At 35.2% G+C, this 12,972-nt stretch overlaps 1 protein-coding gene across 1 annotated transcript; it reads left to right on the top strand.

Annotated features, from left to right (window-relative positions):
- Window positions 1–2,237: 2,237 nt before the first annotated feature.
- LOC131395454 (olfactory receptor 5D13-like) lies at window positions 2,238–7,788 on the top strand. The gene is made up of 2 exons (XM_058527324.1): window positions 2,238–2,365; window positions 6,846–7,788. The coding sequence occupies exons 1-2, from the start codon at window positions 2,238–2,240 to the stop codon at window positions 7,786–7,788; spliced, it is 1,071 nt and encodes a 356-aa protein (XP_058383307.1).
- Window positions 7,789–12,972: the final 5,184 nt, after the last annotated feature.

The following is a 12,972-nucleotide window of genomic DNA, read 5'->3' as shown; positions in this document are numbered from 1 at the left end:
TGATTGTCCAAATGGTTGATCTCAGCCTCCAGGTTGACTGATATGCCATACATAGAAGCCTCCACCCTAAATCACATGGTTAATCTTTCTGGCCTGGGCAGCCCCTGCCTTAAGATTGTCTAACATGGCCAGCCCTGCCTTGATATCAGGTGTGGCCAGTCTCCTTCCCTAAATAGACACTACTACCAGGTAGACATAATTACCTTCCAGAAACCTAGGGCAAAGGCCAACTTCTCTTTGTGCAAGGCAAAAATGTTTTACTATGCATTGGGTCTAATAGTAACTCTATATTTATCTATGTTAGGAGTTACAACACTGATTTCCACAATGTCTGAACCATTTTGGATTCCCATGAAAAATGTATGACAGTTCCAGTTGCTCCACATCCTTGCCAACACTTGCTATTATAAATATATTTTTTCTTTTTTTAATTAGAGTCATCCCAGTGGGTATGAAGTGATATCTCATTATGATATTGATTTGCATTTTCCTAAAACCAAAGATGTTGAGCTTATTTTCACGTGCGTGTTAGGCATTTGTGAACCTTGTTATATATCTCGTTTGACTTTTTGTTGTTGAATTCTAAGAGTCCTATATATATTCTGGATATTGGACTATTATCAGATACATGATTTACAAATCTTTTCTCCTGTTTGTAGGCTTTTTTTCACCTTATTGATAATGCTTTTTGATGCACAAATGTTTTAAATTTTGGGAAGTTCAATTTATCTATTTTTTCTTTCATTGCTTATGTTTTTGTTTTCATATCTAGGAATCCATTGCCAAATCCCAGGCCACGAAAATTTACCCCTGTTTTTCTTCTAAGAGTTTTATAGTTTTTGCTCTTATATTTAGACATTTGTTCTGTCAGTGCAATTTACCAATAAGAGGTCTATAGATGAGAGAGATAAGGTGAGTTTTTTTCTTTTTTTTTTTTTGCTGAGCAAGATTAGCCCTGAAGCCAACATCTGTGCCAATCATCCTCTATTTTGTATATGGGATGCTGCCACAGCATGGCTTGATGAGCAGTGTGTAGGTCCACACTCGGGATCCGAACCTATGAACCCCAGGCTGCCAAAGTGGAGCACGTGAACTTAACCACTACATCACCAGGCCAGCCCCCAATGTGGGGTTTTTTTTGAGCAAAGCTGAGGATTATAACCCAGGAAGACACTCTCCACAAAGGAAGAAAGCATTCCAGAGAAGCATGGTTTTTAGCACAGTTTTATACCGTTTAGAACAACGAACATACTTTACACATGCCCAGGATACATATTCATCAATGTTTCAAAGAGGTATTCAGTTGCAAATTAGCAAGACAACTTGTCCCTGATGTCTGGGAAAGGGAACTTATCCTCAGCAGTACTGATGCAGGTGTTACAGACACTGGCATTGTAGGAGGGGAAGTATGCATTCTTATCTTCAAAGAGTGCATTCTTTTATTTTAATTGTTAAAGCAGATGAACAATGTATGTTTGACAGGCCATAAGTCAGCCTTCTATAATTCAAGCTGAATCAGTTTTAAACCAGAATAGCCAATCCATATACCTCAATATGTGGAAATTTCTTGTCAGTTCAGTTTTGAGTTAATTATTGTATATGATATGATGTAGGTGTCCATCCTTCTTATTTTACATGTGAATATCCGGTTGTCCAGGCACCATTTATTGAAGAAACTATCTTTCCCCATTGAATGTTCTGGGCACCCGGTTGAAAATCAATGCTCCATAGATACACAGGTTTATTTCTATATTTTCAATTCTACTCTCTTAGTTGATATATTTATCCTTTTCCTAGTACTACACTGTAGCTTTGTGGTTAAGTTGCAAAATCAGGAATTGTGAGTCCCCCAAATTTCTTCTCTTTCAAGGTTGTTTTAGCTATTCAGGCCCCTTAGAATTCTTTATGAATTTAAGGATCAGTCTCTATTTCCACAAAATTACCTTTGGAATTTTTGTAAGGATTGCATTGCAACTATATATAACTTGTGGTAGTATTGCCAACTTAACAATATTAAATCTTCCAAGCTATTGTAGGGGAGGCAAAACTGTACCTCTATCCATTTTAATTTTTTAGCTGGGGCTTTTTAACGAAAAGGTAGATTAACAGGAGAGAAACAAACAATTAATGCTTGCAGTGCACATCACATGAGAGAAAGCTCAACACAGAGAAGCTTAAAGGTGGGCCCTAGAACTGTAGCTTAGGTAGCATCTTCAAGAACAATACATTTAGAAGAAATGACAGGACAAAGGAAAGCTTTTAGCCTTTTAGGCTTCGCAGGGTGGCAAATGTGGGAAGGTAAATACATGGATGGAAACCAACAGAGTAAGGTTTGTTCGCAGATTCTTTCGGCGCCTTTGAGCTGGTGAGAGTCTGTCTCTAGTAATGGAGAATTTATATCCTGCCTTTAGGTTGAAGCAGAGAGAGTAGAGAGAGCTTTTCCTGCATTTGCTGCTTCCTGCTTGCCTTCAGCTCAAAATAATTTTTATGTCAAAGGGGAATGTTTTAGGATAACATATTACAGTTTCCTTCACTATGAACACACACTGTCTTTACATTTACTTAGTTGTTCTCTCATTTGTTTCAGCAGTGTTTTGTAGTTTTCAGTGTACAAGTCTTTCATCTCACAGTTAAACTTGTCTCTAGGTATTTCATTCTGTTAGATGCTACTTAAATGGAATTATCTTCTTAATTTCCTTAAAAGATTGCTCATCTCTGCCTTATAGAAACACAACTGATTTTTGTATGCTTATTTTGTACCAGGAAATTTGTTTATTAGTGCTAGCAGTTTTTTGTTGTTAATTCTTTGGGAGATATAGATATAGATACAGATATATCCCATGAATAGAGATAGTTTAACTTCTTTCCAACTTGGATGCCTTTTATTTCTTTTTATAGCCTAATTACACTGGCTGGAACTTCCAGTACAATATGGCCAACGGTGGTGAAACCTGAATCCTTGCCATCTTCCTCATCTTAGTAGAAAATTTCAATCTTTAACTATTTTATATGCTACCTGTGGATTTTTCATAAATGGCCTTTATTTGTTTCATAGTAGCCTTTATTAGGTTTAGAAAGATCCCTACTAGTACTAGTTTTCTGAATGTTTTTATCATGAATGAGTGTTTGAATTTGTCACATGCCTTTTCTCTGTCAATTGAGATGATCAAGTGGTTTTATTCCTTTGTTCTATTAATGTTGTATATTGCACTGATTGGTTGTCATATGTTGAATCAGACTTGTATTCCTGGAAAAATCTCACCAGGTCATGTTAAATAATCCTTTTAGTATGTTGTCAGATTCAATTTGCTGGTCTTCTGTTAAGGATTCTACCAAATATTTAAAGAAGGATTAACATCAATCCTTCTTAAATTCTTCCAAAAAGTAGAGGGAAAACTTCCAAACTAATTTTATGAGCCCAGCATTATGAGCCCAGGCCAATGTCCCTGATGAACATAGATCCATATCACTTTTTATCTGTAGTTCCTCAGCTGTACTGTTTCTGAGACTGCTGACTATGTCTTGACCTTGATTTCCCTCTGTGCCGTGTGAGGTCAGCTTCAATGAGATCCAGCTTTTCTAAAGAGGTATTTACAGAGTTATTCCATGATTGCCTCTTCTTCACTTACAAAAGAGAACCATAAACTCAGAAGCACCATAGTGATGGTGAGCCACAAGTTGGGAGAAACCGGAGCCCCTGTAACACTCTAAGGAGCAGAGCTGTCAGTGTGCAAGAACGCATGTGGCCTTGCTCTAGTGAGAAATATCATCTACTGCACCAAGCCACTGGGAAGTTTGATTTGTCTTTAAAAGCATGATGCATAGATTTACCAAATTAGTGAATACATCATCCTTTCTATAACCTGTTATTTTTAGAAAACATGTAATCCAAAATTGTTTTCCAGATTCACTAGTAAGTATGAACATCTGAGAGCACTGTACTGCATTTAAAAGGCCAACACAAATTGTTTTCTATTAATAAAACCGAGTGTAAATAGAAAATGGTGTACAATATATTACTAATTAACAAACAAAAAATAAACAATGTGACATTGTTTAGGCAGCTCTACATTTAGAAACATAGGAACACAAATATACCTTCATAAGAAATTAGAAAAATAAATTCAGCATGAATTAGTAATTGTTCTCGCTAGCTATTGTCTTATGGATGTTTTTTTCCCTCGTATGTTTCTGTTTTATACATCTATATAAAGTTAAGATATACACAGTCTTGTTTATTTTTCTTAAGATTAATTGAGTACAGTTGATAATACAAATGCCCCAGGAGGTCTTTAGGAAAATAATATACAGTTAAGATATCACATGGGACAGTGTTACATCTAATTACTCAAATTGCAGTCTCCAAAGCAATACCTCAGTGATAGTCTCTAGTCCCCACATCCTTAAGATCTTGATTCTTATATTCGTAACACAGTTCGGTGCTAGAATTTGGTTGTAAGGTGTGATCTTATCTCTGGTATCTCTAAGTTTTCCTCGTAGCTTGGAAAAAAAGTAACTTATAGCAAATATTTAATGAAATATTCTGTGGAATCCTACTACTCTTTTCAGGCCTGTTTCTATTAATTAAATGCCAAGCAGGAACACTCCTGGAGTTCATTAACCTTAGCAAAAAATTCTTCAGTAAATGACTCACTCAAGTGCTTCTGTACTTAGGTGAGTTGATTCAATTGTCTTTTGTTTTACTTTAGAAGGAAAATATGGAGTCCCGGTAGTCTTTGCAGTAGACAAACACATGTGTAGAACTAAGTGCTCACAAATCCACTTAGTTTGGCTAGGAGAGGATTGATGATACTATATTCTGATTCCTTATTTCTTTCAAATGATATTCATCCTAATTTTCTCATTGGGTATCCAGAATGTAGCCAGCAATGAAATAAAAATTTTGGCAAATAGAGAATAATAAAAAAAATTGGCCCTGTCTTCACATTTCTTTTAATCTCTGAGGAAGGAAGTGCCAATACCAACCATGTTTGTAAATGATATGATATGGCATATAGTAATTGTGAGTTATAAATATTAATGGTTCTATGTATAAAAAGGAGAAGAAACAATGAGCAATGGTGGTAATAGTAGGTAGTAAAATAAAGCATTATTAGAATGACAATAAAATGGGAAAAGAAATTATATGCAAATAACCATGTGCTATGTAACAGAGCTTGATAAATCCACTATGACTAAAAAAGAATGTAAGTGGTAATGAGGTTGAGTTTATAGATACAAGAATTGTTAGAACAGCCAGACTGAACAATGTAAATTTCATTTATTAGCTAATAAAAAGTATTTGGAATTTTAAAAGTCATTGCCTGTTAGGTTAAATTAATCGTGGAGAATTATTCTTGTAATTTTGCATAGAATATTTTAAATTGAAGGACTGGGGCTGAAAAATGTGGCCATAATCTAGTTTTCCAGTGCTAAAAGTTTATTAAGAATTTTTACAGAAGAGAGATATCTGTCATGGAATTGGTTTTTGGAAGATATCTTTCCTACAGGCAGAAACATGTAGGAATCAAAGTAAGCTATAATGTAATGAAAAAACCCATAGGAAAATGGGGAACACTTATTTTGCATTTTTGATGACGTGCCCAAAGAAATCCTACAGTACTTCTGTTGTGTGGGTTCTGTAGTAAAGAATTTCTACATTGTACTCCCAAACTTCACTGACTGTGATAGCTGTCCATGCTTGGGCCTGATATTCATAACCAAATAAGATTTTTGAAATGATGCCGATTACTCATAAATCCAATAAATAAGAAAGCTGATTAGCTACTGTGCATCATATCATGTCTTATAGCTTTTAAATTCATTACCAAAGTACCTACTTCCTTTCTAGTGACTTAAATTTTATATTATTACTATGTTCATTTTACTGTTGAGGAAATACATTCTGGCATCAAGTAATATTCAAGAAATATTATGGTGTCCTATTTAAGATGGGTCTCTATCCTGACACTGGTCCTTGGAAAAGCTTTAAACTTAATTCATAATCACAGAATGTGTTTTTCCTGCAGTCTGAAATTTATACGTACTGTCCAGTTCTTCCGTAGTGCTTACTGTTTGTCATGTACCCGACTTCCAAAGTTTACTACATTGGAAAATGAAGACTTTTGTGTTCAATATTTTTTCAACTATTATCAGTGCAGACACAGCATATATTTTGTTGTGAACACCTCCTGATGAATAATATAATATTCCATGCATAATAACATTTAAATATTTTCAAAATTAGTTCAACATGAGTGAAAAGATTAGACTTCTACAGCACAGAGTGTGTTGAGATTATTGTGTTACTAGGAGTAAGAAGAGCACTGAAAAGAATATAGAACAACCAAGAAACTATTAAACTGATCATTTGGTAGCAATGTTAGCATTTTAAAAATTTTTAACAGATATCAGTTAATTGTCTCACAGCTTAAGAGGTGAGGCAGGGAAGAAACTACAGAAACTCATGATATGTATTACCTCCAATACAATTATTTTTACTAAACTCAGATTCAGTAGAGTTAGATAGACCCTACCCATGACATCAGCTTTCCACGATGAAACTAATTTTTATTATTTGAAATATAGTGGCATCTACTCTGTTTTTCATTCTTCCTGTCTTAATTTTGTTTTTGGTTATTCCACTCACACAAAATTCTTATTCACTGTGTAATCATCACATAAGTGAAGACTACCTTTGAAATAATGTAACAGTGGAAGTATAGCATTTTCAGCAACACTCTTAATAGAGACCCCCTGAGCCTTTTGACATTTTTTCTATTCTTTTACCTATTTCAAATTTTGGCTCTTACTTCTCTGGATCATCTTTCATATTTTGCCCACAGGAACCAAGAAAACCAGAGTGGTGGAGTCACCTTTGTTCTCTTGGGCTTCTCAGAATATCCAGAACTCCAGGTGCCCCTGTTCCTGGTGTTCCTGACCATCTACACAGTCACTGTGCTGGGGAACCTGGGCATGATCGTGATAATTAAGATCAATCCCAAACTCCATACCCCCATGTACTTTTTTCTCAGCCACTTATCTTTTGTTGATTTCTGTTACACTACAGCAGTCATACCCAAATTACTAGAAAACTTGGTTGTGGAAGACAGAACCATCTCCTTCACAGGGTGCATCATGCAATTCTTCTTTGCATGCATACTTGTGGTGACAGAAACGTTCATGTTGGCAGTGATGGCATATGACCGATTTGTGGCAGTTTGTAACCCTCTTCTCTACACAGTTGTAATGTCTCAGAAGCTTTGTTCCTTGTTGGTGGGTGCTTCATACTCTTGGGGTATAGCCTGTTCTTTAATATACACATACTTTTTGTTGACCTTATCCTTTTGTGAAAGTAACTTCATAAATAACTTTGGCTGTGAGCACACAGCTATTGTCGCTGCTTCCTGTTCTGATCCATATATTAACCAGAAGATCATTTTAGTCTCTGCCACATTCAATGAAATAAGCAGCCTGATGATCATTCTTACTTCTTATGTTTTCATTTTTATCACTGTCATGAAGATGCCTTCAACTGAGGGGCACCACAAAGCCTTCTCCACATGTGCCTCCCACCTAACCACCATTACCATTTTCCATGGAAGCATCCTTTTTCTCTACTGTGCACCTAACTCCAAAAGTTCATGGCTCATGGTCAAGGTAGCCTCTGTCTTTTACACAGTGGTCATCCCCATGCTGAACCCACTGATCTACAGCCTCAGGAACAAAGATGTTAAAGATACAGTCAACAAGTTAATCAATATTAAATTGTTCTGTAATAAAATGTAAAGAGAGAAATATTAATTATTTCCTTTTGAGGTTACTGGTAAGAGTTTTTCAATAACAAAGCAGTGCATGAATCTATGGTAACCTTGTAACTGACAGTCCAATATTTGGTCCCTCTAATGTTTAGTAAAATAATTTTAACATTAATAATAATGTCAGGGGTAAAAGTTTAGCCTACATAAACTAAGTTTTTGGTTCAGAAATTGGAATATAAAGGTCTCTGTGTTAGTATACATGATTGTCTGATTGTCGAGGACAGATTTAAGTTCAATTTAAGTCACGTGGGATTTTTGAGATGATCTGAAGGGTTATAGCTTACAGTGGGGAAGTTTACTTCTTCATATAAAAGTAGTACATTAAAAGCTGTTCAACATAAAACCCTAAATATCTAAAAATGATTTTATTTAGTTCCATAAGAACCACATTAGCGCTGAAAGTTTCACAGACAAGCAAAAGTAAATAAAAAATGTATCTCCCTTATAAAGTCCAGAATATGGTGTAGTTAAATTATAATTGTCAGTATAACCAAATATATAATATTTTCTTTCTATGTACTAGCACAAGATAATGACACACATTTTGGAAATGTGCCCATCACGTTGGATTTCCATTCATGTCAATGTGGTTGTATAATTTTTATTTTATGGAAATTTTATTGATATAATTTTAGATTTATTTTAAGTTGTAATAAATAATATAGACAGACTCCAGTGTCTTTTACTCAGTTTTCCCCATGATAGTACAATACAGCAACCAGTATATATAATACAATGCATAGATCTTATTCAGGCACTAGTGATTTATAGACAGAAAGTAAACAATCATGAACTCCAGGGGGATGCAACAATGACAATCATTTTGAATCAGTCACTTGGTTGAGGTAGCTCTGCTGATACCAACTGGGTCACTTGAGTGTCAAGACTGAACTAACCAGATGAACTAACCTTCAGTCTACAGGCCTGTTTGTGTGTCGTCTTTGTTGGACCATTTGGCTAATGGTTTATGTTGAAGGCTGAGTCTCAGTAAAATAGGCCCAACAACAAAAGCATATTTCAAGCCCCTGTTTGGGTCTCATCTGCTAATATTTTCTGAATAAAAGCAAAACACACTGCTAAGTCCAAAGTCAAAGTGTGAGAAAGTCATCCACCTCTTGTAGAACTGTAAAATTACAAGTCAGTGGCCAGGAGCATAGAGAGAAGTGTAGAAGTTAGCTCAAACTCTACTGAAGGTTGACTAAAACATTTACCTCAAGGAACACAGTCTTTCTTGATAATGCCAAGTAACTCGATGGCAGGTAACTGATAAGCCATGACTGGGACAGGTTTTACCAAAGTTTTCTAATAACTGATAAGTCATTGCATTGCTTTAAGCAAATGACAGGTTGAGATTAAACATAAGAACTTATCTTTTCTACGTGGGTCTTGCTAATCATGATGAAGGTTTACAAGCAGAGAGTAGAGCAATATCCATGTGTTATGGTTCTAATTCAACCCATTAAATGTTACTTGTTTCTTCCCACGATTTAGAGTTTTATTTCTGTATGGAAATTGAATGGTCTTTACCAGAATGCTTTACATCAAATCATGTGTCTTATGTAACTTGCTTTTTAGGGGCATACGGCAACATTCTCAACACTTGTATTGCAATAGTAACAAAGGATTTACTTTAATTTTTAGTTGTTTATCAACCGGGGGACATAAGTAACTGTTCCTATCAGGTACTATAAAAATCTATGTGTGTGTGTGTGTGTAGTTTAGTAAAGATCTTTAAAAATACAAAAAGGATTTAGGAAGTTTGAGCATGCATCATGCCACATTTGGTATATTCAGTAAGGTTTCGAGGATAAAAATTAAAATATAATTTTCTTAAATACATATTTTAAAGTTAAGTAACATAATTTGGTACTCTAGTTTTCTGTCTTTTAGTGGAAAATAAAACAAAAGCAAAAAAGTGTGAATAGTTGCAAAATCCTTGTAGAACAAGATGTTCATTTATTTTGGTAACTATTCTTGAATGAGCAATTAATTTACAAAAATGTAATGCAAAAATTTTTTTAAAAAATCTATGGATTCTTCTTTTACAATTTTGACTGTAATACGCATAAATGTGACTGTTTTTCCTTGAAGGCCTGTGTCAGAATATGTCAATATTTAACACCACTTTCTTTCTTTCCTGATCTGTGTCCTGGAGGAGTAGGTGCAGGAATCACATAGATGGATTTAAAATATCAACACTATGACCCCTCTGGCCGAAATGAAGAATACAGCTGGGTCTATAGCCAAGATGGGGATAAACTACACAACCCCACTCTCCCAAACCCAGTTGAAGGAATGCATATTCAGGATGTAACAAAAAATAAGCCTAAATAGTTGAACGTAAAAATATGTACAGTAAAATGTTAAATGTGTTTCTATATAAATACATGTGCCAACACTTAAGCAAAATAAAGAGACTAAAAAGCATCTCATATCAACTATAATTATGGAGTCATTGGAATAGATGTGACTATAATTTTTCATGATTTGAAGAATTATAGCCTCTATACAGAAGTAAAGTATTTTTTAAGACATAAAGACTCACATGTTAATGATTTAGGAGAATTTATATTTCAAGTTGTAGAAGAGGAAGTTTCCCCTAATTATTTTGTTTGTAGCTCACGATAACAAGCTCTGTCAGGAGTCTCCAGGGCCTGTGTCCCCAAGGTCAGGTAGTTAGATACAAAAAAACACGATCATGGAGTATAGTTTCCAGGTGTGTCTAGTCCTCAAGGACATCTCTATGTCTCCTCTAAAATTTCTTGGCAGAGGCAAAAATGACATTTATTGGTATCTTCATTAAGTCATATCTTGCAAGAACTATCAACTGTCTGACTAAAGGACTGGAAAAATTTAAAGGAAAAGTTCAGTTTTGTAACAGAATATGTATGCAGCTTATTAATACTAGCAAGGAGGACCTCAAGAAAAAATACATCAGGAATATATGGCTTTTGGTGAGTTGATTCTACATAGGATCGTCTTTTCATTCTGAAGTGAGGGATCTTGGAATCTAGCAAATTTTTGACAGGAAAAATCTATATGAGCTAACAGCAATATCCACTGGCTATTGGTTATCATCAACAGCCTAAATTCTACTTTTATTATTCCCAGGACCATTGTCCTGAACTTGAAAATATGCCTATGTTAAGCACATTAGGGGTCATGGAAGAAACGTTAAGAGTAAGTCTTGTCCTAAAGGAGTGATATTCTTCAAGGAAAAAGCTACCAACCCCCCCCCACACACACACCCATATGAACACAGACATACGCATACCCGTAAAAATAGCAAAGTTTCCCAGACCAGACATGCTGTGATGATTGAGGGAAAGGAAATAGAGTAAGAGAAAAGACCTTTAGATTAACCAGCAATGTTCTCCTGGAAGAGCTGTGTAGTAACTCGTGAAGTGACGACACTGTGAGAGCACAAGGCGAGAGGTGCCATTTCAGAGGCGTACACAGTGGAAGATTAAAAGATAGAAATGACTATTTTTTGTACAGTAAGGACTTAAAATATTGTGTGAACAATGTATTGAGGTGACAAAAGGATATGGTTATATAGTTCCTAGAAATATAGAAATCCAGGCTAATGAGTTCCAATCGGATTCCTTTAGTATAAAATGCCTTCCCAAACCTCTACACTATTGCAAGCCAGGCTGAGTAAGGGTCAACAAAAGTTAATCTTACAGATTGCACTGTAGTGTGGCAGCATAGTTAGAAATCTTATATCCAGAAGAGTGGATAGTCGATCACAGTGGAAACGAAGAGAAAGGTACATTTTGAATATTTCTCTTTTTTAGTTTTTTCTTGATTGCCTTTTCCACAGTCAAAGACATGAGATGGCAAAAAGAGAGTCAGAAAGAATCAGATGGGGTTAGCAAAGGGAAGGACAATGAAGATTATATCTCAGTGGATTAGAAATGGATACAATTGTGACTCCCAGACTGAATGAAAAATCTGAAATTAAAAGGAGTTCAGGAGATAAAACCCTTTTTAAAATGACTTTCCAAATTTGTTCTGCCAACATTTTTAAAACTTGAAACTGATGCTATTGTTTTGGAGAACAACAGCATTAAGAAATCATGGCAGAAGGGAGCTGATATTTGTGGAGGCTTTAGCTAAATGTAGAATTTGTTCTCAGATATATTAAAGTCAAACCTTATTTAAGATGTTCATGCTAAAAATATTAAATGACCTAGCATAGTGTTATTGTCCACATTTCATAGATGATAAAATTGAGGCTCATAAAATCAAACAATTTGCTGAAGCTACATATATAATAAATGACAAAGGGTGAATCTGAACTAATGGAAACTGTTTCGTTAAGTCCATGTTCTTTACAAAATGGCAGGATGTGATGGTGCCTTTTCTCCATCCATTCAAATTAGTCTCTTCTCTGAATGAGAAGAAAAAAAAAAGGTTGATATTTGAGTTTTATAAGAAAAGTTTCTGACAAGAAAAAATAAGTGGGATGTTTATTTTCCTTTTTCTGTGCTGTGAATAAAGATGCAATTTGTTCATTCAACCTCCATCATACACTCAGGTACCAAGCTAAGTTAGTTAAAAACAATACTCTAAAGACTTTGATAGAATTATCACCATAACATTATCTTAACAAGTATTATCTTCTTAATGCATTTTTAGTACCTGCTTTACGTTTAAACTAATAAATATACAATGTAGCCTGGCCCTCGAATGATTGTGAGATGGGTGAGGAAGTGTCACGTTCATTGTGAGTGACCTTGAACTCTTCTAGGTTGTTAAGACTCCTCGTAACTCTTTTACTTCAAGTTTGTGTTGAGCACAACATGATGAACAGAACACGTGTGCTCTTCAAAAGTGTAGGTGAAAGAATATTTATCAAAAATATAACAAATAGCCCAAATAGTAATGAGAATGGAATGGGCACTGATGATTGGTAATATTGACGAACACTGAAGAAACAGCAAAGGCATTTCAGGCAAACAGAGTGGCCTGAGTGCAGATAAGAAGCAATGCGATCAGCAGTGAAGCCAATTAGAATGGAAGATCATGCAGGCAGCAAGAGGAGAATAAAAGAATCAAACAGTGCATGAAATTTAGTAATAAATGCACAGTCCTCAATTTTGTCTGAAAACTTCAAGTTCAATGCCTGGGATTTGTTGCTCACTGGTAA

This window comes from Diceros bicornis, chromosome 31, assembly GCF_020826845.1.
Source record: "Diceros bicornis minor isolate mBicDic1 chromosome 31, mDicBic1.mat.cur, whole genome shotgun sequence".
Lineage (NCBI taxonomy): Eukaryota > Metazoa > Chordata > Mammalia > Perissodactyla > Rhinocerotidae > Diceros > Diceros bicornis.
This window is presented reverse-complemented; position numbering and strand designations above follow the sequence as displayed.

Bases quoted from the DNA above. Each gene is read 5' to 3' on its own strand.
- LOC131395454 (XM_058527324.1), top strand. From the start codon at position 2,238: ATGACAGGACAAAGGAAAGCTTTTAGCCTTTTAGGCTTCGCAGGGTGG. The intron at 2,366-6,845 runs GTGAGAGTCTGT...TTTTGCCCACAG, and splicing joins CTTTCGGCGCCTTTGAGCTG to GAACCAAGAAAACCAGAGTG.